The following is a 26,815-nucleotide window of genomic DNA, read 5'->3' as shown; positions in this document are numbered from 1 at the left end:
TCCCTTCTGATTAACAACTACGCAATATATTGATGGATATCATTAATTCTCAAATTTCAAATACACACCTTTTGTATAAAGGAGCAATATACACACACACACACACACACACACACACACACACACACACACACTCTCTCTCTCTCTCTCTCTCTCTCTCTCTCTCTCTCTCTCTCTCTCTCCTGGAAAGGAAATGGAAAAAAGAACACATTGACACCGGTGTGTCAGACCCACCATACTTGCTCCGGACACTGCGAGAGGGCTGTACAAGCAATGATCACACGCACGGCACAGCGGACACACCAGGAACCGCGGTGTTGGCCGTCGAATGGCACTAGCTGCGCAGCATTTGTGCACCGCCGCCGTCAGTGTCAGCTAGTTTGCCGTGGCATACGGAGCTCCATCGCAGTCTTTAACACTGGTAGCATGCCGCGACAGCGTGGACGTGAACCGTATGTGCAGTTGACGGACTTTGAGCGAGGGCGTATAGTGGGCATGCGGGAGGCCGGGTGGACGTACCGCCGAATTGCTCAACACGTGGGGCGTGAGGTCTCCACAGTACATCGATGTTGTCGCCAGTGGTCGGCGGAAGGTGCACGTGCCCGTCGACCTGGGACCGGACCGCAGCGATGCACGGATGCACGCCAAGACCGTAGGATCCTACGCAGTGCCGTAGGGGACCGCACCGCCACTTCCCAGCAAATTAGGGACACTGTTGCTCCTGGGGTATCGGCGAGGACCATTCGCAACCGTCTCCATGAAGCTGGGCTACGGTCCCGCACACCGTTAGGCCGTCTTCCGCTCACGCCCCAACATCGTGCAGCCCGCCTCCAGTGGTGTCGCGACAGGCGTGAATGGAGGGACGAATGGAGACGTGCCGTCTTCAGCGATGAGAGTCGCTTCTGCCTTGGTGCCAATGATGGTCGTATGCATGTTTGGCGCCGTGCAGGTGAGCGCCACAATCAGGACTGCATACGACCGAGGCACACAGGGCCAACACCCGGCATCATGGTGTGGGGAGCGACCTCCTACACTGGCCGTACACCACTGATGATCGTCGAGGGGACACTGAATAGTGCACGGTACATCCAAACTGTCATCGAACCCATCGTTCTACCATTCCTAGACCGGCAAGGGAACTTGCTGTTCCAACAGGACAATGCACGTCCGCATGTATCCCGTGCCACCCAACGTGCTCTAGAAGGTGTAAGTCAACTACCCTGGCCAGCAAGATCTCCGGATCTGTCCCCCATTGAGCATGTTTGGGACTGGATGAAGCGTCGTCTCACGCGGTCTGCACGTCCAGCACGAACGCTGGTCCAACTGAGGCGCCAGGTGGAAATGGCATGGCAAGCCGTTCCACAGGACTACGTCCAGCATCTCTACGATCGTCTCCATGGGAGAATAGCAGCCTGCATTGCTGCGAAAGGTGGATATACACTGTACTAGTGCCGACATTGTGCATGCTCTGTTGCCTGTGTCTATGTGCCTGTGGTTCTGTCAGTGTGATCATGTGATGTATCTGACCCCAGGAATGTGTCAATAAAGTTTCCCCTTCCTGGGACAATGAATTCACGGTGTTCTTATTTCAATTTCCAGGAGTGTGTGTGTGTGTTTGTGTGTGTGTGTGTGTGTGTGTGTGTGTGTGTGTGTGTGTGTGTGTGTGTGTGTGTGTGTGTGTATATTTCCCTTTTAATCGTACAATTTCGTATCATTTATCTTTTGTCATAAATTTCAATATTCAGATTACAATTCTTCAAACAAAGCTCAGGCTAATCGGCACGAAGACAATCTCGGAAGCTTTTTCTGACAACCACCAGAGAGAGTACTACAAAGAATAATTATGTGCTCATGGCATAGCTATTGTATGAAACTACTTTGCGCATGGATTCTGCAAGTATGAAGATAGAAAGTTAGTAAACATCATTCAAGGGTAGAATTGTATCAGAATAATTCATCGAATATAAAGAGGTATTACAACCTCGACCTTCTGCAGGAGGAGTCGAAGTCACACGGCCAGAAGTAGTGGCACTGTGCAGCATTTCCACAGCGTCGAGAGAGCTACGAGAAGGCAAGCGTCGGGCTCAAATGAGACAAAGGTGATCGCGTGAAGCATCAGAATGACAGACAGAACTATAAACAAGGACTCGGTTACTACTGACAACCGGAGACCATTTTATTTCACTACAGAACATGAAACTAACATGACGCTTGAGAATTATAGAGTTTTGGGCAGGGAGAAACAAAATTAAAAGACATTCCTAAAATAAACACATTCTTGAGCAAAGCATTATGGAATGATCAATGTACAGTTGAAATGTTAGTGTGGTTGGGCACTGGTGAAGTCAATGAATGTGAATGGAAGAAAATGATCACAGTACACAAGGATCTGTAGTGTAGCTATAAGCCTAGGCTACTTTGGAATGTCACAGTTTGGTTGCAAGATGGTGAAGCCAACAAATGTGAATCAAAGAAAACTCACTGTGATGACAAACACATATGTAGCATAGCCTGAAGTTTATGTTAATGTGGAATGTTTAATTAACTGTCAGTTGGGGAAGCCATCAAATGTGAATGGAAGAAAACTGGCTGCCGCGGCAGACTGATCTGTAGTGTAGCCCAAAGTCTAAGTCACATCTGAATGTGGGAGTTTAAATAATCATCTCAAAAACGTAGTGTGGTTTTTGTTTTGTTTTGGAATGCTCCATTTTCCAAGGTCGTGATTTCGCAGGAGCCTAAAAGAACAGCTTAAATATTACACAGCATTAAATTTCATATGTCAGCATTCTGCACACCTATATTTCATTATACCGCCCTGTATTTTCAGTTACTCACCATGATTACATTTATCATACGCTTTTGTCTCACTGGTTCCCATATTTGATCTATTTCTCTTAAAAGATACTTTTCAGTGCACTGCTTAGCAATTTTGGTGATTTATATAAAATGATGTACTTCTTACAATATAGCAGAGATGCTGAGTCGCAGATAGGCACAACAAAAAGACTGTCACAAAATAAGGCCTTTGTAAAAATAGACACACACACACACACACACACACACACACACACACGCGCACGCACGCATGTGTCCACAGTCTCTTCAGCTTCCTGGATTTTTCATTGTTCGATATACTTCTTACCTACATGTCAGTGCCTAAAATCTGATTTTGATATATGACAATCTCTTTTAATTGGATTCAGATATATTCTTAAGTTTTATCACACTGCCCCACACACACTCTCTCTCTCTCTCTCTCTCTCTCTCTCTCTCTCTCACACACACACACACACACACACACACACACACACACACACACACACACACACACACCTTTCCCTGCTAATGAAGTTCGTGTGTGTGTGTGTGTGTGTGTGTGTGTGTGTGTGTGTGTGTGTGTGTGTGCACGTGCGCAAGCGTGCGCATGTGAAGGGGGATTTTGCTTGATAAGTACATTTTTAATTTTTTGCATTTTAAGAAGAATGTCATGGATTTATTTGATATAGCAGAATGTGATTCAGTTGTACACCTAAATATATGAGTGTCAGGCAGCGTGGAGGGTAAAAATCATAGGGGGAGACCAAGAGATGAATACACTAAGCAGATTCAGAAGGATGTAGGTTGCAGTAGGTACTGGGAGATGAAGAAGCTTGCACAGGATAGAGTAGCATGGAGAGCTGCATCAAACCAGTCTCAGGACTGAAGACCACAACAACAACATGAGTGTCAGGGCCAGTGAATGCTGTGTGTCTGATGCTCATAGGTTGGCAATGTGTCAGTTATGCATGTACATCAAGTCATGTTTTCAGTAACAGTTTTTGCAGCATGTTTTGCTTTCTTGGTACTGAGGACAGAATTCTAGTTATATAGGTCAAGTGGAGGTTTCAGTGCCAATTTTTGTAGCAAGTTTTGCTTTCTTAGTATCGTGGACTTCTTTCTAGCTATGTGGTCAATTGAAGTTTCCAATACGAGAATTTGTAGTGAGGTTTGGATTTTTGGTTAGACTTTTTTGATACATTTTCTTACAGATTTACTCATTAATTGGTATTATAAAGCTCGGTTTACCTAAACAGGTTAATAAAAAATGACAATACCAAATTGTGTGGGTTTTTGTGGCCTTCATGCAATGTAGATGTTATTGATTCCTGTGTATTATTTTGCTTGGGTATGTGAGTTAACACAGAAAGTCATTTGTTTTGTTTATCACTACCCAAAATCCCCTAATTCCTAAGTGTTTCCTGTTACTTTCATGTTATTCTTTAAATTACTATAATCAAATTTTGTATTTGTTTTTGTTTTGTTAATTTACTGAGTTTGTCAATGTGGTGGACAGAGGTAATATGGCTAAGTATGCTATATTCGTGACTTCTTGGATCAAAGGTGACAGCCAGTAATGTCTCGACATTTCCACTGTCCACATTTATCGTAAATTTTAACGACTATAACTCTGAAAGTAAGTTTCATGAAATTAGTAATTTTTGTCCCAGGTTGCTTTACGGAAATACTGTTTTGTATGCTTATTGCTTCAGCACTTAAAGGGAATTAGTAATACTTTTAGCTTAACAAATCCAGAAATTAAAAGAGAATCAGCAGACTTATTTTAAAGTTATTTGTTGCTGTTTAGTAAAACATTGCACCCACCACAACGGAGCCTCACTGTGAAGGCTGTTCTCAAACATGGGATGAGATAGATGGAAATTGCCTAACTATTGTCAAACAATTGGAAACTGCTTTGAATATGTGTGTTGGGAGAGCTCCCCAGAGTTTTGTACCAGAGGTAACAAAGTTACCTCCAGCACTATCCTCTCCTGTCTCCTCTACAGAAGACTATTCATCCACTCGGCTGTGGGTGACGTGTCAGTGGGAGGGCTAGGCAACATTTCCAGGGGAGACAGGAACCAGGAAGAACGTGTGTTAGACCCATCTCAATAACAGACAAGTTCAAAATGCTGACTTCCCCTGAAACTACACTCAGCCAGTGAGACTCACTTTCACTGTCGGAAACCTGTTCTGTCTCAGGTCAAGAGAAGGGAAATGTGAAAGTGTACAGTCTATCACTAATTTGTAGTTCAAATGTATGGCAAATAATGGTACCTGTTAGGGAAATGTCAGCTAGGGATGTAAAGGAAGATAAGATTCACCTGCCTGGGGGGTCTCATTCAGCATACCGAAGAGGCTAGTCTGGCAGCCGTTGACAAAATGAGGTACAACCGAGAACCAGTTGTGGTGGGTGTTGGAACAAATAATGCCTGTCATCTTGGCTCCGAGGTCATACTCAAATTATCCCAAGCAGATGGCAGGAAAGGCTGAGGAGACCATCCTTGTTCAAAGGTCACGGTTTACAGCACTGACCCCAGAACTTACTGTGGCACCACAGTTCTGAATGGAGTGGAAGGGTCGAATGACAGGCTTCAAAGGTTCTGAAACTTTCTGGAATAGCAAGATAACGTCAAGAACTGTACGGTCCCCCTAAATGGGTAAGAAATGCACTACATATCAGAGGCTGCTACCCAGGTAGCTGAATGTGTATTGAGTGCACCCAAGGGCTTTTTAGATTAGGTAACCCAATATTCACTCCAGACAATGACAGATGTAGGGGACGCAGAAGTGTCCGTATAAGATTCAAAGAAATGCCTCGTACAGGTGAGAGTCTTAAAATCCTACTGATTAATTGCAGCAGGATTCAGATGAGAGTGACTCACATAATGCTAGGTGCAGAAATCCGGTTAAAACCGGAAACTGATGGCAGTGAGATTTTTGTGAAAACTTTAAATGCGTATTGAAAGAGTAGGCTAATGGTAAATGGATGTGGTGTATTTCTCATAGTAGATGAGAAGAATACAGTTTTGTAAGTGGTGGGCATGGCAGGGTACCCTGCAAAACATTATTAAACCACCTACTTCATACTGTCTGGAAGACCAGTCATGATAAAAATATATTGGATATAACAATAATAAATAAACCTGAGCTCTTTGAGGATTTACACATAGGCCGGTATCAGTGACTGAGGCAGCTGTAGTAACAATGATTAGCAAAATACAAAAAGCACCAAAATGAGTAGAAACATTCACAAATTCAGTAAACTAGATAGAGATGACGTAGTGCCATATCTCAGTAAGGAACTCAAAACATTGAGCTCTAGTGAGAATACTGCAGACAAACTGTGGCTTAGGTTTAAAAAAATAATTGCCCATAAATTTGACAGATATGTACCTAGTAGAGCAGTTCATTTTCTTAAAACATTGGGCTACGGACAGAGAGGCGCTACAAATTTGGCTGTCAAGAGAGTAATGACTACCGTCACAGAAATTTATCGAAGGCCTGTCGAGAAACCAAAAGAAATTCAGATCGCGAGTAAAGGCTGTTGCTGGTATGTCTCCAGACACTCGTGGGCACGACAGGGACTGATACTGAGAGTAGCAAAGCAAAAGCAGAAATGCTTAACTTGATTTTCAAATGTTCTTTTACAAAGGAAAATCTACGGGTGCTGACTCAATTTAATTCTTGCACCACTGCAAAGATAAGCAATATAGATTTTAGTGTCAGTGGTGTTGAAAAATAACTGAAATCACTAGAACTGAACAAATCTACAGGGCCTGACGGAATCTCCATCAAATTCCATATCAGACCTGTGGCTAATTTACAATAATCTATCGCAGATCACTCAAACGAAAACATGTGCCCTGTAGTTGGGAGAAAGCACAGGACACACACTTCCACAAGAAGGATGGCAGAAGTGATCTACAAAACTACCATCCAATATATTTAGCATCCATCTGCTGTAGAATCTTAGAATATATTCTGAGTACAAATGTAATGCTGTATGTTGAACAGAATGACCTCCTCCATCCCAACCAGCACGGATTTTGAAATCATTGATCGTGTGGATCCCAACTCATACTTTTCTCACAGGAAATCTTAAAAGCCACAGATCGAGGCAGTCACGGAGATGCAACATGTCTCAATTTCCGAAAAGCGTCTGACTCAGTACCGTAGCTATCCTTATTACTGAAAGGTTCATTGTATGGGTTGTGAAGTGTAAGTTGTGAGCAGGCTGAGGAATTCTCAGGAGGGAGGACACAGTGTGCTATCTTGATGGAGAGTCACTGTCAGGTGTTGCAGTAACTCAGGTTGTGCCCCACAGAAGTGTGTCCAGACACTTCTGTTCGTGTTGTATATTAATGACCTTGAAGACAATATTAACTGTAATCTCAGACTTTTTGCAAGTGATGCAGTTATCTATAATGAAATACTATCTGAAAGAAGCTGCATAAATAATCAGTAAGCTCTTGACAAAATTTCAAAGTGGTACAAAGATTGGCAACTTGCTCTAAATGTTCAGAAATGTAAAATAGTGGACTTCGAAAAATAGAAAAAATGTAGTATCCTATGACGAAAATATCAATGAGTCACTGTTGGAATCGGCCAAATCATACAAATACCTGGGTGTAACACTTTATAGGGATACGAAATTGAATGATCACATAGACTCAGTAATGAGTAAAGAAAGCAGGCAGTAGAGTTCAGTTTATTGGTAGATTACTGGGGAAGTGCAATCAGTCTATAAAGGAGATTGCTTACAAATCATTCGTGCGACCTATTCTAGAATATCGCTCAAGTGTGTGGGACCTGTACTACGTAGGATTAACACGAGACGCTGAACGTATACGGAGAAGGGCAGAATGAATGGTCACAGGTTTGTTTGAGCCGTAGCAAGAGACTGTCACAGAGATGTTGAAAGAAGTGAACTGGCAGGCTCTTGAAGTGAGACGTAAACCATACCAGGAAAGTCTACTGAAGTTCTAAGAACTGGCTTTAAATGCTGACTCTAAGAATATACTACAATGCCTTACATATCACTCACACAGGAAGATTTTCACTGTACAGCGGAGTGTGCGCTGATATGAAGCTTCCTGGCAGATTAAAACGGTGTGCCGGACCGAGACTCAAACTCGGGACCTTTGCCTTTTGCGGGCAAATACTCTACCAACTGAGCTACCCAAGCACGACTCACGCCCCGTCCTCACAGCTTTACTTCTGCCAGTACCTTGTCTCCTACCTTCCAAACTGTACAGAAGCTCTCCTGCAAACCATGCAGAACTAGCATGGAGTGTGTGCTGATATGAGACTTCCTGGCAGATTACAATGGTGTGCTGGACCGAGACTCAAACTCGGGACCTTTGCCTTTCACAGGCAAATGCTCTACCAACTGAGCTACCCAAGCACGACTCACGCCCTGTCCTCACAGCTTTACTTCTGCCAATACCTCGTCTCCTACCTTCCAAACTTTACAGAAGCTCTCCGCTGCAGAGTGAAAATCTCATTCTGGAAACATCCCCCAGGCTGTGGCTAAGCCATGTCTCCGTAATATCCTTTCTTTCAGGAGTGCTAGTTCTGCATGGTTCGCAGGAGAGCTTCTGTAAAGTTTGGAAGGTAGGAGATGAGGTACTGGCAGAAGTAAAGCTGTGAGGATGGGGCGTGAGTCGTGCTTGGGTAGCTCAGTTGGTAGAGCACTTGCCTGCAAAAGGCAAAGGTCCCGAGTTTGAGTCTCGGTCTGGCACACCATTTTAACCTGCCAGGAAGTTGCAAGATCAGAATAATTACAGCATGCACAGAAGCATTAACAATCATTCTTCCTGCACTCTGTACAAGAGTGGAACAGGAAGAAACCCTAATAACAGGTACAGTGGGAGGTACCCTCTGCCAAGCACCTCACAGTGATTTGTGAAATCTTGATTAGATGTAGATGTAGATGTAGATGTACGTTAGTGATGCTAAAAGTGCTGGGCACTATCTGGATTCTGACTGCCTCTGAACTGAGAATTTAAATTCAAAACAGTTGTGTGTGCGTGCGCAAACTACTGCAAGACCGCCTTACATTGATTTCGAGTCTGGACAATGGCTAGATTGCAGAGATGAAATTAGCTTCCACACTGCCACAGAGAGGAGAGGGACAGATATAGAAGAGATAAAAGGTTTCACACTTTATGCAACACCATCCATAACTTATCAAGCACCTCTCGTCGAGCTTGTAGTCGACACTGGAATGTATGTGCCAGCCAGCTAACTAATGGGCTGCTTCAAGTACAGACTACACAAACCTGCAAAGCTCAGATCCAGCAAAAATGTCTATTGGCACAGCTTTACCTTTCTTAGTAGATATGACACAGCTGATGAGGTAAGCTCTGTTGCCTCATCTCTGAGACAACTACATGCTCTCATTAATACAAGGGTTGCCCAGAAAATAATGCAAAGCATTTTATTTTTTCAGCCAGAAACAATGCTACAAATGCAAAACATTACATACGTATTATTTGAAGTCTCCTGAGAGAGTGTGCCAAGTTTCAGTCACTTCCGACGGATAGCGTAGCTTAGGGACAGTTTCAGAATGGCGTCTGTAGGTGACAGACGTTACGAGTGATGTGCCGTCATCGAATGACTCGCTGCAGGAAAAGAAATTGTGGGGAATACTCAAAAACGCTTGTCCAGAGTTTAAGGAGCACCTGCTGTTGACAGAAGTACAGTCAGTTGTTGGGCACTGAGGGTGAAGTGACACGAAGGCAGTTCGGCAGAGCTCCACGATTTTCAGCGGTCGGGGAGACCGTTGACAGCTCTCGCACCTGACCTAGCCCCCTCGCACTTCCACTTGTTTGGGCCATTAAAGGATGCAATTCGTGGAAGACATTTTGAGGGCAATGAGGAGACGATTCAGACAGTGAAGCACTGGCTCTGGCCCCAGAACAAGGATTGGTACCGACAGGGCACACACGCCCTCGTCTCGTGCCGGAGGAAGGCTGTAGAACAGGATGGAGATTACATAGAAAAATAGGGTGTGTAGATTAAGGAAAGGCAAACCTACGTTTCTAGCATTTGTAGACTTACAGAAAGCTTTTGACAATGTTGACTGGAATACTCTCTTTCAAATTCTGAAGGTGGCAGGGGTAAAATATAGGGAGTGAAAGGCTATTTACAATTTGTATAGAAACCAAATGGCAGTTATAAGAGTTGAGGAGCATGAAAGGGAAGCAGTGGTTGGGAAGGGAGTGAGACAGGGTTGTAGCCTCTCCCCGATGTTATTCAATCTGTATATTGAGCAAGCAGTGAAGGAAACAAAAGAAAAATTCGGAGTAGGTATTAAAATCCATGGAGAAGAAATAAAACGTTTGAGGTTCGTCGATGACATTGTAATTCTGTGAGAGACAGCAAAGGACTTGGAAGAGCAGTTGAACAGAATGGACAGTGTCTTGAAAGGAGGATATAAGATGAACATCAACAAAAGTAAAACGAGGATAATGGAATGTAGTTGAATTAAGTTGTGTGATGCTGAGGGAATTAGATTAGGAACTGAGACACTTAAAGTAGTAAAGGAGTTTTGGTATTTGGGGAGCAAAATAACTGATGATGGTCGAAGTACAGGGGATATAAAATGTAGACTGGCAATGGTAAGGAAAGCATTTCTCAAGAAGAGAAATTTGTTAACATCGAGTATAGATTTAAGTGTCAGGAAGTCGTTTCTGAAAGTATTCGTATGGAGTGTAGCCATGTATAGAAGTGAAACATGGACGATAACTAGTTTGGACAAGAAGAGAATAGAAGCTTTCGAAATGTGGTGCTACAGAAGAATGCTGAAGATTAGATAGGTAGATCACATAACTGATGAGGAGGTATTGAATAGGATTAGGGAGAAGAGAAATTTGTGGCACAACTTGACCAGAAGAAGGGATCGGTTGGTAGGACATGTTCTGAGGCATCAAGGGATCACCAATTTAGTATTGGAGGGAAGCGTGGAGGGTAAAAATCGTAGAGGGAGACCAAGAGATGAATACACTAAGCAGATTCAGAAGGATGTAGGCTGCAGTAGGTACTGGGAGATGAAGAAGCTAGCACAGGATAGAGTAGCATGGAGAGCTGCATCAAACCAGTCTCAGGACTGAAGACCACAACAACAGCAACAGATGAAACACCATTATTTTGTGTGTGTAATTCTCATTACGTTCAATAAAGAGTTGTTGAAGAAAAAAAAATGTGGTGCATTACTTTCTGGGCAACCCTCGTAAGTCGACGTGGGAGGAATCGTGCAATAGAAGGCAGGACCCGACCTAAAAATAGTACAAATCAATGCAGTCCAACCAGTTTTATTCCAAATACCTTAGTATGGGGGTATGCTGGAATGGTAGAGTGGTGATTCTGAAGCTTAACGATGTTGCTTACTTAGCCTCATAATTGTGTGACACACTACTGATCCTCGTGTTAGCACATTGACGAGATATCTCTGAGGAAGACGGAGGTGAAAAATTGGCTCAGTCAGTCACCCAACACTCCCTATTCCAGTGCTGTCACCCTATCAGGGGCCAGGCCTTCTGTGAAAGCAGTCACGCCATTTACCAGCTCTGTTGCAACCGCTCCACAGTTTTCATATCAGTACGACTACCAGCCAGCTGTCCACCGGGAGGAACAGCCACTGCCAAACTGTGGCCGAGAGCGAAGTGGACCGCCCCGGGGCACGGCGTGCAGCTGAACATAATTTGCTCGATTTCGACGCCTGCATCATTACCTGGGGCATCTGGGTCCTCCCATTCACTACCAGCCTTTCCGAACTGTGCTCCTGTAACTATCCCAAACTCAACCTACAGTAACATACTGTTCCTGCACTCTGTATCCGACAGTTTCCACTCCCCTACATTCTGTTATCTCCTCTCCATTCCCATCTCCCACCCTCCTTGTTTGCTATTCTCTGCCATTACACCTGCCCACGTTTCCTCGCTCCTCTCCTCGTTTGCTCCTTGTTTTCCCTACCTACCTGTCCCACGACCTCCTAACGCCGCACTCGTCAGCATTCGAGTCCCCACTCACTCCGCTAGGCAGCGTTCATCTCTCTCTGCACTCGTACACTACCGCCCCTTCCCCTTCCTTGCCCCTCCAGATTGTCGCTCGTATCCCACATCGCAGTCGCATTCCGGCCCGAGAAACTGAAGTCGGTGGTCGTGTCTGCGTGAGGTATGCTTTCTTGTACGTACGAATGGCACGTGTCTCTCTTTTACTGATGATGGCTGTGGCTGAAAGCTTTATATAAATGTCTTTAAATTGTGCTCGTCTGTAACTTAATATGTCTTCTTTACGGTAAGTAGCAATCTGTCTTTTCCTACATTGTCGATATTCCTACCCGGAGTTTCCATTACAACAAATCTTCTCGAGAGAGAAAAGCTCGTATCCAAAAATCGATAGGGATCTAGATATCACCATTCCGGTGAAACTCGGCTCGTCCTCTTCTCACACGATGTCCTGCAAACTGTAAATCGAGGGCAACAGGCAGACTGCAAATTCCTAGATCTGCAGGAAGCATTCGACACGGTGCCAAACAGCAGACCGTTAATGAAGGTTCGAGCTCGTAGAATAGGTTCTCAGATAAGTAAGCGTCTCTAAGAGTGTTTACGTAATAGAAAAGTTAGTTAGTTCATTTCGTGTTCCACGGATCATTTTTGCACGATAAATCGTAATCGTCAAACGAGTCTTATTTGATGTTCGCACTGCAAATTAATTTGTAAATATGGCTATATGCTGAACATTTATAAGTTTTTTTTATTATGTATTAAATATACAGATGTGAGTTAGTAATTCTTACCCACAACATTTTACATGTTACAATAATGGAAATTCTTGTACAGAACAGGAGTTGTCAAGTAGAAAGTTTTTTAATTTGTTTTCAAATTTTACTTGGCTGCCTGTCAGACATTTTATGTCCTTGTGTAAGTGATCAAAAATGTTAGTTGCAGCACTGTGCACCCCTTTTTGTGCAAAAGACAACCTTAATGTGGAGTGATGAATGTCATTTCTCCTTCTCCTATTGTAATTTTGTACATCATTGCTCCTTTCGAACTGTAGTGGATTATTTACAACAAACTTCATGAGGGGATAAATACACTGGGAAGCAGTAGTCAGAACTCCTTAAACAGATGTCTACAAGTTGATCACAGGTGAGCAACACATATTATTCTTACAGCCCTTTTTGAGTTATGAAGACTTTCTTTTTTAAAGATGAGTTATCCCAGAAAATTATTTCATATGACGTTATAGAATTAAAATATACAAAATGTCAGCTTACTGTTTTGTCTTTCCGTGGGATTTTCAATGTTTCTAAGCGCAAATGTGGGTGAACTAAGTTGTTTCAGGAATTCCAAAATTTGTTTTTTCCAATTTAAATCCTCATCAATGAGGACAGTGAATGTTCCTCACAGAGAAAGTAACCATCAGGATTTCCCCAGGGAAGTGTGCTAGGACCACTCTTGTCCTCTGTACATCTATATACACAAATGACCAGACAGATAGGGTGAACAGCAACAATTTTCTGACAATCTCAGTCGGTCCGTTGCAATTAGGGGACATCGGCTAGTATGTACTTTTCAATGTCAATAAACCTTACCGACAGCTGTACACTTTAAGATATTTTATTTTATTTTGAAAGCAACCAGTTTCGGCAATTCGTGTTCATGTTGCCATCTTCAGGCCCCGTACGCTATACAATAAGTTCTGCACGGTTCACAGAAGAGTTTCTGTGAAGTCTGGAAGGTAGGAGACGAGGTAATGGCAGAACTGAGGTTGTGAGGATGGCTCATGAGTCGTGCTCGGGTAGCTCAGACGGTAGAGCACTTGCCCGAGTTCGTGTCTCTGTCTGGCACACAGTTTTAATCTGCCAGGAAGTTTCATACAATAAGTTCATTGACACTGAAAATTTTCTGATGCTGTAGTTTATGGAAAGTGTCATCTTTGAGTGATTGTAGGAAGATTCAGGACGTCTTAGACAGAGTTTCTATTTTATGAAATGGATGGCAGCTTGCTCTAAATGTGGGGAAATGTAAGTTAATAAAAATGACTACGAAAAACAATTCTGTAATGTCTGAATACAGTATTAGTGGTGTGTGACCTGACAGAAAATCTAGGCATAATGTAGCAAAGTGATAGGAAATGGAATGAGTGTGTAAAGAGAAGGCAAGTGGTTGACTTTAGTTTTTTGGGAGAATTTTATGGAAATGTAGCTTAGCTATAAAGAAGTCTGCAAATAGAATACTTGTGTTTTGAAAGCTGCTCAAGTGTTTGGAATCCATACCAGATTGTATTAAAGGAATACATGCAATTATTTCAGATTTGAAATCTGTTACAGGTTTGATCAACACGTATTGCAGAAATACTCTGAGAACTGAATCCGAATGCCTGTAGGGAAGAAAATATCATTTTTGTGAAGCACTATTGAGAATATTTAGATAACTGGCATTTGTGACAGACTGCAGAACGATTCTACAGCAAGCGACATACGTATCACATAATGACCACAAAGGTAAGGTAAGAGAAATCGGCACTGGTACAGAGGAGAACAGATAGCCACTTTTCAGCTTGCTCCATTTACAAGTGTAGCAGGAAAGATAGTGACTAGAGGTGGTAAAAGGTATCCTCCGCCACGCACCGTACACTGGCTCGTGGAGTATTTTACGTCTGTGTGAATTTAGGTAACGTACCAGAACGTGGAGAAAGATGCCGACAGACTCACCTCTTCCCCGCCATGGTCCAGCGCACGGTGGCAGAAGTGAGTGTGTCCCTCTTGGCCTTCACGAAGTACTCGACGTCCTCCAGTGGGTGGTAGTCACAGCTGAGGTTTATCTCCCGCAACTTCGAGCAGGTGTCTGCCAGGAAGCGCAGCAGCACGGGCCCCACACCTCTCCGATTCTCGAACACTTCCAGGCTCTGCAAGTGTTCCAGGCGTGACACCAACTCCGTGTACTGTCGGTCGGCCAGTAAGTTGTTGGCGATTATCAGCTTCTCTATCTTCGGACACTTCTCAAATATGTACTTCAGGAGCTGCAGGGAGAACAAATTGCAGTGTATTTGTTAGTACATCAGTATTTTCCATAGATTACATCTCATTATGGGATGTAACTATTCATTTACTATTGTCATATTTCATACACTGAAACCAACCTTCTCAATACCAGTATTGCTATTAATATTCTCTACGAATTTATACAGCTGCATTCTCGTTAATGTGAAAATGAGTGTAAGAACACCATCTACATCCACACTCAGCAAACCGCAGTGAAGTTGGAGCGTGCCGGGACATGTATCATGTATTAGTGCCACTTAAAGTTCATGTCACAACTGGATGAACCGGTTTTGAAACATTTCCTCACCCATTAGATAGTGCGCAGTGTTCTCGACCTACCTTGCTTTGCTTATTCAATATTGTCTTCCCGGTAGCTGCGTCTGTCTCACCTAAATCACACTGAAATTAAGAAGCCAGGATCCTAGGTTAAGTTTTCCAAAATCAAAAGTCAAGATCGTATTCACTGTTGAACATTTATGTCAACCACAGTGCGATTTATTTGTTATCACTCGCACACACAATATTCATGTGACCAGGCCTCTTACACTTAATCGTCAAGTTAATATATCATACTTTATAATTTCCCAGGGTTAAAATGATCCTTTCTAATTGGTTTTGAAGTTAACTATAGGGTTTTATTACTTAAATAACATGAGTGAGCTGTATCAATTTAAATACAGGGAACTAACTTATGCATCCGCCGTGGGAATTCCCGACTTATAACCATGGCACCTCTTGAACAATAATTTTTACATATTCAAATTTACTTAATTCTTAATTAATGCACTTACAAAGTTGAGACTGGAGTCATTTTACGAAGAAAATATAGGTAGCAAAAGTATCAAAACAGATCTCGGAATTATACAGCAGTTTGGTCCCAATTGGCACTTAAAGTCATACAGGCTGCAGATTTCAAGTCTTAATATCTATTTAATTAATAGACTTTAGATTAATTTAAACACTTTGCTGGAATCAGTAAAATTTAGGCTTTCTTTTGGATGCAGTCTTCTAGCTGAATTCGATCTATTAGCTCACTCGAATTTTATTTAATATGTATTGCACAATATATGTCATTGTTCATAACTGTTAATATGATGCATTTCCAATAAAACTAATTAGCTCATTACTTTCAGAATGGACATTAGAATGTACTGAAATAATAGATTTTACAAGGGGAATTTTATTTAAACTATTTCTGAATTGCGGCTACACGGGTAGCAGGGGTTGTGTGGCGTGGGCTGGGCGGTTTTTTAGGTTAGATGGCCTTGGGCAAGTACAGAAAGGGCAACAGCCTCAACGGGTGCGGGGCAAAGTCAGGACATGCGGGGACCAAGCAGCAATCGGTATTATAATTGTCAACTGTCGAAGCTGCGTTGGTAAAGTACCGGAACTTCAAGCGCTGATAGAAAGCACCGAAGCTGAAATCGTTATAGGTACAGAAAGCTGGCTTAGGCCAGAGATAAATTCTGCCGAAATTTTTACAAAGGTACAGACGGTGTTTAGAAAGGATAGATTGCATGCAACCGGTGGTGGAGTGTTCGTCGCTGTTAGTAGTAGTTTATCCTGTAGTGAAGTAGAAGTGGATAGTTCCTGTGAATTATTATGGGTGGAGGTTACACTAAACAATCGAACTAGGTTAATAATTGGCTCCTTTTACCGACCTCCCGACTCAGCAGCATTAGTGGCAGAACAACTGAGAGAAAATTTGGAATACATTTCACATAAATTTTCTCATCATGTTATAGTCTTAGGTGGAGATTTCAATTTACCAGATACAGACTGGGACACTCAGATGTTTAGGACGGGTGGTAGGGACAGAGCATCGAGTGACATTATACTGAGTGCACTATCCGAAAATTACCTCGAGCAATTAAACAGAGAACCGACTCGTGGAGATAACATCTTGGACCTACTGATAACAAACAGACCCGAACTTTTCGACTCTGTATGTACAGAACAGGGAATCAGTGATCATAAGGCCGTTGCAGCATCCCTGAATATGGAAGTTAATAGGAATATAAAAAAAGGGAGGAAGGTTTATCTGTTTAGCAAGAGTAATAGAAGGCAGATTTCAGACTACCTAACAGATCTAAACGAAAATTTCTGTTCCGGCACTGACAATGTTGAGTGTTTATGGAAAAAGTTCAAGGCAATCGTAAAATGCATTTTAGACAGGTACGTGCCGAGTAAAACTGTGAGGGACGGGAAAAACCCACCGTGGTACAACAACAAAGTTAGGAAACTACTGCGAAAGCAAAGAGAGCTCCACTCCAAGTTTAAACGCAGCCAAAACCTCTCAGACAAACAGAAGCTAAACGATGTCAAAGTTAGCGTAAGGAGGGCTATGCGTGAAGCGTTCATTGAATTCGAAAGTAAAATTCTATGTACCGACTTGACAGAAAATCCTTGGAAGTTCTGGTCTTACGTTAAATCAGTAAGTGGCTCGAAACAGCATATCCAGACACTACGGGATGATGATAGCATTGAAACAGAGGATGACACGCGTAAAGCTGAAATACTAAACACCTTTTTCCAAAGCTGTTTCACAGAGGAAGACCGCACTGCAGTTCCTTCTCTAAATCCTCGCACAAACGAAAAAATGGCTGACATCGAAATAAGTGTCCAAGGAATAGAAAAGCAACTGGAATCACTCAATAGAGGAAAGTCCACTGGACCTGACGGGATACCAATTCGATTCTACACAGAGTACGCGAAAGAACTTGCCCCCCTTCTAACAGCCGTGTACCGCAAGTCTCTAGAGGAACGGAGGGTTCCAAATGATTGGAAAAGAGCACAGATAGTCCCAGTCTTCAAGAAGGGTCGTCGAGCAGATGCGCAAAACTATAGACCTATATCTCTTACGTCGATCTCTTGTAGAATTTTAGAACATGTTTTTTGCTCGCGTATCATGTCATTTCTGGAAACCCAGAATCTACTATGTAGGAATCAACATGGATTCCGGAAACAGCGATCGTGTGAGACCCAACTCGCCTTATTTGTTCATGAGACCCAGAAAATATTAGATACAGGCTCCCAGGTAGATGCTATTTTTCTTGACTTCCGGAAGGCGTTCGATACAGTTCCGCATTGTCGCCTGATAAACAAAGTAAGAGCCTACGGAATATCAGACCAGCTGTGTGGCTGGATTGAAGAGTTTTTAGCAAACAGAACACAGCATGTTGTTATCAATGGAGAGACGTCTACAGACGTTAAGGTAACCTCTGGCGTGCCACAGGGGAGTGTTATGGGACCATTGCTTTTCACAATATATATAAATGACTTAGTAGATAGTGTCGGAAGTTCCATGCGGCTTTTCGCGGATGATGCTGTAGTATACAGAGAAGTTGCTGCATTAGAAAATTGTAGTGAAATACAGGAAGATCTGCAGCGGATAGGCACTTGGTGCAGGGAGTGGCAACTGACCCTTAACATAGACAAATGTAATGTATTGCGAATACATAGAAAGAAGGATCCTTTATTGTATGATTATATGATAGCGGAACAAACACTGGTAGCAGTTACTTCTGTAAAATATCTGGGAGTATGCATACGGAACGATTTGAAGTGGAATGATCATATAAAATTAATTGTTGGTAAGGCGGGTACCAGGTTGAGATTCATTGGGAGAGTGCTTAGAAAATGTAGTCCATCAACAAAGGAGGTGGCTTATAAAACACTCGTTCGACCTATACTTGAGTGTTGCTCATCAGTGTGGGATCCGTACCAGGTCGGGTTGACGGAGGAGATAGAGAAGATCCAAAGAAGAGCGGCACGTTTCGTCACCGGGTTATTTGGTAACTGTGATAGCGTTACGGAGATGTTTAATAAACTCAAGTGGCAGACTCTGCAAGAGAGGCGCTCTGCATCGCGGTGTAGCTTGTTCGCCAGGTTTCGAGAGGGTGCGTTTCTGGATGAGGTATCGAATATATTGCTTCCCCCTACTTATACCTCCCGAGGAGATCACGAATGTAAAATTAGAGAGATTAGAGCGCGCACGGAGGCTTTCAGACAGTCGTTCTTCCCGCGAACCATACGCGACTGGAACAGGAAAGGGAGGTAATGACAGTGGCACGTAAAGTGCCCTCCGCCACACACCGTTGGGTGGCCTGCGGAGTATCAATGTAGATGTAGATGTAGATGTAGAATTCTCTACAATGAGGCTGAACGTCACAGAATCTGTAGTCGGATTCTGAGTAGTGAAAATGAAAAAAAAAATACAAGTTCATTGCTTAACTAAGTTACTAAAGCAGTGTAAAACCAAAACAGGATATCAGTGGGCAACCCTGCTTCATTACAAAGTGAGTGGAAGAGGGGATGACCCACTGTGTCATCTATTAGGGTTTCTTTCCATTCCATTCATGTACGGAGCACAGGAAGAATGATTGTTTGAATGCCCCTCTGCATGCTGTAAATAACCTACTCTTGTTCTCACAATCCTTATGTGAGCAATATATATAAGGGGATGTAGTATATTTATAGAATTATCATTACAAGCATGTTCTTGAAGCTTTTAACAGGCTTTCTCAAGATATATGTAAACTATACGAGTTGGTCGACGTTCAGAAGCAGTCGGAAATTACCACGACTACTGACAAACGATTGACAGCTGCTGCGAATTGGTGTGTCGGAAGAACTCCCGAGAGTCGTGTACCTGTGATACCTCTACCAGAGGTACCTCTTCTCCTGTGGATCCTGCCTCCTCTGCAGAAAGTACAGGATCTGTCATTACCTGTCCAACTGACTTTGCGTGGCTTGTACAGGGCGGACGGTGACCAAGGAGGACTCAGGCTGTCGTACCGATCCCCCTAACCGACAAGTTCGAAGTGCCGTCTTTCACTGAAACCCAGTGGGACCCACTACACCTGTTGTGGGGAAACCTGTTTTGTCCAGTGTCGGGAGGAAGCAAATGCAAAAGGGTAGGGGTCAATTAATCGTCAGCACTTTGAATGTACGGTGAATGGTGGTACCCCTCAGGGAAATGGCAGCAAGGGACGGGAAAGAACATCAGGTGCACTCAGTGCCTGGGGGGGGGCCTCATTCAACATGTTGAACGGGCTGTTCCAGGAGTCATTGAAAGAATAAGTTGCAGCCAACTACAGACTGTGGCACACATTGGAACAAATGATGTCTGTCGTCTGGGCTCTGAAATCATTCTTGTGTCATTCCGACAACTGGCAGAGAAGGTTGAGAGGACCAGCATTGTGCGTGGAGTTTCAATGAAGCTCACAATTTGCAGCATTGTCCCCGGAAGTGATGGTGGCCCTTTGGTTATGAGTAGAGTGGAAGGACTGAACCAGAGAATTCAAAAGTTGTGTGACAAACTAGGCTACAACTTCCTGGACTTGCACCATAGGGTTGAGAACTGTAGGGACTCCCTAAGTAGGTCAGGCATGCACTACACATCAGAGGTAACTCACTGTGTGTGGGATTCACACAAGGGTTTCTCAGGTTAGGCGACTCTCCATCCAATCCAGATAACAATAGATGTAGGAAACCCAGAAGTATCAGTGTAAGATCGAAAGAAATGTCTCCCACAGGTGAGAGTATTGAAATCCTAATGGTTAACTGTACAATACAAGAAGAATGGGCAGCTTTGAGAGATGAAATAGTGGAGGCAGCAGAGGATCAAGTAGGTAAAAATATGAGGGCTAGCAGAAATCCTTGGGTAACTCAGCAGTTATTGAATTTAACTGATGAAAGAAGAAAATATAAAAATGCCATAAATGAAGCAGGCAAAAAGAAATACGAACATCTCAAAAATGAGATCGACAGGGAGGGCAAAATGCTTATGCAGGGATGGCTAGAGGTCAACTGTAAAGATGAGCGCAGATGGAAAACCAGCCCTAAGTAAAGAAGGAAATGCAGAAAGGTGGAAGGAGTATATTGAGGGTCTATACAAGGGTAATGTACTTGAGGGTAATATTATGGAAATGCAAGATGACGTAGATGAAAATGAAATGGGAGATATGATACGGCTGAAGAATTTGACAGAGCATTGAAAGACCTAAGTCAAAACAAGGCCTGGGAAGTAGACAACACTCCACAACACTCAGCCATGTGAGAGCCTGTCATGGCAAAACTCTTCCATCTGGTGAGAAAGATGTACGAGACAGGTGAAATACCCTTAGACTTCAAGAAGAATACAATAATTTCAATCCCAAAGAAAGCAGGTGTTGATAGATGTGAAAATTACCAAACTATCGGTTTAATACGTCATGGTTGCAAAATACTAACACGAATTTTTTGCAGACGAATGGAAGAACTGGTAGAAGCCGAGTCACCGAAGATCAATTTGGATTCTGTAGAAATGTTGAAAAATGTGAGGCAATACTGGCCCTACAACTTGGAAGATGGGTTAAGGAAAGGCAAACCTATGTTTCTAGCATTTGTAAACTCAGAAAAAGCTTTTGACAATGTTGACTGGAATAATCTTGTTCAAATACTGAAGGTAGCAGGTGTTATTTACAGGGAGCGAAAAACTATTTACAACTTGTACAGAAACCGGATTGCAATTATAAGAGTCAAAGGGCATGAAAGGGAAGCAGCAGTTGAGAAGGGAGTGAGACAGGGTTGTAGCCTATCCCTGATATTATTCAATCTGTACATTGAGCAAGCAGTAAAGGAAACAAAAGAAAATTTGGAGAAAGAATTAAAATTTATGGAGAAGAAATAAAACCTTTGAGGTTTGCCGATGACATTGTAATTCTCTCAAAGACAGCAAAGGACCTGGAAGAGCAGCTGAACAGAATGGACAATGTCTTGAAAGAAGGAAATGAGATTAATGTTGTAAGGGATCTGTGATCCCACGAACACAGATACTAGTATCCGACACCCAGGTCAATAGTAGATAGGAGTCGATTGTCGAGCGCTGCAGGAGGCAGTGAGAGGAGTGTCGAGTGAGCGGCAGTACTGAGAAGATGGGCAAGAAGGGTGGTCGAGCCGAGTATGGTGTCAATGGCGGATGTGCCGAATGAGGAGTAAATTGTAAATTCACAGAAGTGTAACAAATGAGCGCGTCCCCATTATCATTGTGGGGTTGACCCTCATCAATACCGATTTGTGAGTGATATAAAACCGAAAGTGACAAGTGCCGAATTTTGTGTTTCGCATGAACCGCGTCTGCCAGTAACGACCGTCGATTGCAGTGAGGATTGTTGTGAATGTTAACCATCATCATTGTGTGTGACAAAGTACTTAAAAATCAGCAACCAATAACAGATATAACCGTAATTAAGCGTGTAAGGCGAAGGTAGCCACTGCCTCAGAATTTGCACGCAGGTTGCAGGCTGAGCTGTCTATTTGTAGCATCGTACCCAGGGTCGATCGTGGTCCTCCGGTTTGGAGCAGAGTGGAATATCTAAACCAGAGGCTCAGACGACTCTGTGGCAGTATCGGATGCAAATTTCACGACCTCCGCTATCGGGTGCAGAATTTTAAGGTTCCCATTAATAGGTCAGGCGTGCACTAAAGTGCGCGTCATTTACGACGGCGGGCAAGTTTAGGTTCTTTCTGCGCATCTGACGTCACAAAACACAGTCAGCCGATGAACAGAGAACGACGTTGCCAGAACTCGACTGCAGTGCAGAGCACGGACGAGTGTCTTAAGTTTTAGAAATGTTCAGTCATAAATAAAGTAATCGAACAAAAGCAAAGTCTTGATAGCAGACTTTTTTTATAGAAAGTTTGGAAAAAGCATTCTTTATACCAACTGCTTCATATTCTATTAATTAATTAAGCCAAACAAGCAATAAGCCTCCTAATTCAGGTGATAGCAAGGAAAGGTGTTTGTATCATTCTCACGAACCGCTTTTTTGCAATAAAGAAAAGCGGTAATTGTTTATTTCCTATTGTACTTCGATGAAACGTGAGCAATTCGTAGTCATACCAACAGTGTTTGTCGGTATTTTGCTTGATATTTTAGAGTACTCCAGGACTTTTGTTAAACGGAATGCGGGGAGCACGTTTCTTAGCAGCGAAAGGGTTAGTGCGGCCGTGATGGCTTTACTTCATAAACTGCGCGCTCCCGCCTAAACGTAAGTTGGCGCTGCTTCTCTTGGCGTGTACATCGTTTGCAACTGGCAGCGCAGCAATCTCCCGCATCTGGGCAGGCATGCGCAAGCCGCCAAGATAAAAGAATTGAACTATAAATGCAGGATGCGGCTACTAGAGTAGTGGAGTACGTGTGGTGTGCACACGGAGCTGTTTCAGGTTAGAGAACTCCTCCCTTGGGAGCAAAGATGATTTGCATGTCAAATCAACCACAGCAACCACGGAGATTCTTGGTCCTCGCAGATCAGAGATAGAAAGATTAATATGATTTTAGTAAACTGCAGGAGCATCCCAGGAAAGGTCCAAGAATTAGTATCGCTTACTGAAGGTGGCATTGCACAGTTAGTATTGGGAACAGAAAGCTAGTTGAAACCAGACATCAGGGACAATGAAATCCTAAGTTCAGACTGGAATGTTTATCCTAGGGATAGGTTAGTCGCCAATGGTGGCAGCGTGCATATTGCAGTAAAAAATTCGATAATATCTAGTGAGGTTACCACGGACTCCGAATGTGAATTAATCTGGGTGAAATTGAGTATCAAATAACAGTCAACAATGGTTATCCAATGCTTTCATAGACCACCTGGGTCAGGATCTGTAGTTGTAGAATGCTTCGGACAGAACTTGCACAATATCATTAGTAATTTTTCTGATTGTGCCGCTGTAATAGGGGGTGACTTCAACTTGCCAGGTATAGATTGGAAGTGTTATGCCATCAAAAGTGGTGCCAGAGACAGAGAATCATGAGCCATTGTCCTGGATGTCTTGCCCTAAAATTACTTTTAGTAGATAGTTAGAGAACCAACTCGAGAGGATAATGTTTTAGACCTCCTGGCAACAAACATACCTGAACTTATAAAATCAGTTAACGCAGAGAAAGGTATCAGTAATCACAAGGCTGTGACAGAATCTATGATGACGGGTCCTACAAGGAATGTTAAGAAAGGTAGGAAGACATATTTGCTCAGCAAGGGTGACAGGATATAAATTTCAGAATATCTCAGCAGTTAGTATCAAATATTCGGTGATGAGGACAAAGATGTGGAGAACAAATGGAAAAAATTCAAAGGCATCGTTCAATATGCCCTACACAAGTATGTTATGAGTAATGTTTTAAGAGATGGAAAAGATCCACCATGGTGTAATAGTCATGTTAGAAAAGCACTACATAAACAAAGAGCACTTCAACTCAGGTTCAAGAGAAGTAAAAACCTAGGTGACAAACAAAAGCTGAACAAAGCGAAAATGAGTGTAAGGAGAGCAATGAGAGAAGCGTTCAATGATTTTGAAAGTAAGACATTGTCAACAAATCTGAGAAAAAACCCTAAGAGAGGCTGTGTCGCCTGGCCACCAAGAGCTGTTGCACAATGATTTGAATCACGGATCCAGTTATATGGCTCCCTCCGTGTATAGCAATTTTACGACTATGACGTGTGGGGCCTGAAGATGGCATCAATGTAATGCCGAAACTGATAGCACATAGAATTTCATAAAATAAAATAAATTTCTACAATACATATGGCTGTTGGTAAATTATCGCATCAGGAAGTTCATGCCAGCGTCCATAATGGATCAACGAAGACTACGAGATTTTGGTTGTATGTAAAATCAGTAAGTGGGTCAAAATCATTTATTCATTCTCTTGGTGACCACACTGGCACCAAAATGGAAGATAACAAAGAGAAGGCCAAAATACTGAATTCGGTCTTCTGAAGTTGCTTCACCGTGGACTTTCAATCATCGTACGAACATCGAAGTGGCAGATATTGAGATAACTGATCACGGAACTGAAAAGCAGCTACAATAGCTTAATAGTGGAAAGGTTTGAGACCCAGATGAGATACCTATAAGATTCTATAAAGATTATGCAAAAGAACTTGCTCCCCTTCTAGCAGTAATTTATTGCAGATCGCTTGAGCAATGAAAAATACCTAACAACTGGAAAAAAGGCAGGTCATTCCCGTTTTTAAGAAAGGCCGTAAGACAGATCCAGACAGTTACAGACGTATATCATTGATGTCAATCTGTTGTAGAATTATGGAACATGTTTTATGCTCAAGAATTATGACATTTTTGGAAAATGAACATCTCCTTTATAAAAATCAACATGGATTCCACAAATAGGAATCCTGTGAAACTCAACCCACTCTATTCCTCCATGAGATCCACAGCACAGTTGACAATGGTGATCAGGTTGACGCCGTGTTCCTTGATTTCAGTAAGGCATTTGACACCGTCCCTCATTGCCATTTAATGAAAAAAATATGTGGTTACGGAGTATCACAGCAAACCTGCAATTGGATTCAAGACATTCTTGCAGACAGAACTCTACATGTTGCTCTTAATGGAACTAAATCGACAGGTGTAAAGGTAATATTCGGAGTACCACAGAGAAGTGTGATAGGACCGTTGCTGTTAACAATATACATAAATGATTTAGAAGAAAGCATCGGATGCTCTTTAAGGCTATTCGCAGATGACACAGTTGTCTATACCAAAGTAGCAACATCAGAAGATAATATGAATTTGCAGAACAACCTGTAGAGAATTGATGAATGGAACAGACTCTGGCAGTTGACCCTGAACATAAATAAATGTAACATATTGCGCATACATAGAAAAAGAAATCCACTACTGTACAGCTACACTATTGATGACAAACACATTGAGACAGTGTCTGCCATAAAATATCCAAGTGTAACTATCCAGAGTGACCTTAAGTGGAATGACCATATAAAACAGATACTGGGAAAAGCAGACACAAGACTCAGATTCATCGGAAGAATCTTAAGGAAATATAACTCATTCACAAAAGAAGTGGCTTATAAGGCACTTGTTCATCTGATTCTTGAGTATTGTTCATCTATCTGGGATCCCTATCAGGTAGAACTGGTAGAGAAGATAAAGAAGATCCAACAAAGAGCAGCACATTTCATCACGGGATCTTTTAGCTGGCGAGAGAGCATTACAGAGATGTTATACAAACTCCACTGGTAGATGTTACAAGAGAGGCATTGTGCATCACAGAGAGATTTCCTATTGAAATTTCAGGACAGCACTTTTCAGGAGGAGTCCGACAACATATTACTTCGCCCCGACATACATCCCGTGTATTAACCACGAGGAGAAAATTCAAGAAATTAGAGCCAATACAGAGACTTACCGACAATCAATCTTCCCACACACTATTCAGGAGTGGAACAGGGTTGCAGGGTCAAAAAGTGGTAGTGAAAGTACCCTCCACCACACATCATTAGGTGGCTTGCAGAGTATGATGTAGATGTAGATGAAAGGGTGAAATGCTTAACTCAATTTTCAAATGTTCCTTTACAAAGGAAAACCCAGGAGAATTGCTCCAATTTAATCCTCAAACCACTGGAAAGATGAATTAAATAAGTGTTAGTGTCAATGGTGCTGAGAAACAGCTGAAATTGTTAAAACTAAACAAAGCTCCAGGGCCCAATGGAGTTCCTGTCAGATTCTCTGCTGAATTTGCAGCCAAGTTAACCCCTCTCCTCACTACAATCTATCGTAGATCCTCGAACAAAAAGCCGTGCCGAATTTTTGAAAAAATGGCACAGGTCACACTCATCTACAAGAAGCGTTGTAGAAGTGATGCACGGTTTTTTAAAAAATTGATCATGTGAAAATCCCAATTTGCACTTTTCTCACATGTCATACTGAAAGCTTTGGATCAAGGCAACCAGGTAGACACAGTGTTTCTCGATTTCCAAAAAGCATTTGTCTTAGTACTGCAATGTCAAAAGTATGATCATATGGGTATCAAATGAAATTTGTGACTGGGTTGAGGACTTTTTGGTAGGGAGAGTGCAGCCTGTTATCTCGGATGGAGAGCCATCATCAGATGTAGAAGTAACTTTGGCTGTGCACCAG

At 42.6% G+C, this 26,815-nt stretch overlaps 1 protein-coding gene across 1 annotated transcript in view; it reads right to left on the bottom strand.

Annotated features, from left to right (window-relative positions):
• LOC126456742 (F-box/LRR-repeat protein fbxl-1-like) overlaps nt 1-26,815 on the bottom strand; it is a 115,882-nt gene that overhangs the window by 35,451 nt on the left and 53,616 nt on the right. Inside the window, exon 3 of the mRNA XM_050092488.1 lies at nt 14,543-14,850. Within this exon, the coding sequence (XP_049948445.1) occupies nt 14,543-14,850 (308 nt within the window). The remainder of the gene's footprint in view (nt 1-14,542; nt 14,851-26,815) is intronic.

Source organism: Schistocerca serialis, chromosome 2 (assembly GCF_023864345.2).
Source record: "Schistocerca serialis cubense isolate TAMUIC-IGC-003099 chromosome 2, iqSchSeri2.2, whole genome shotgun sequence".
Classification (NCBI taxonomy): Eukaryota; Metazoa; Arthropoda; class Insecta; order Orthoptera; family Acrididae; genus Schistocerca; species Schistocerca serialis.
This window is presented reverse-complemented; position numbering and strand designations above follow the sequence as displayed.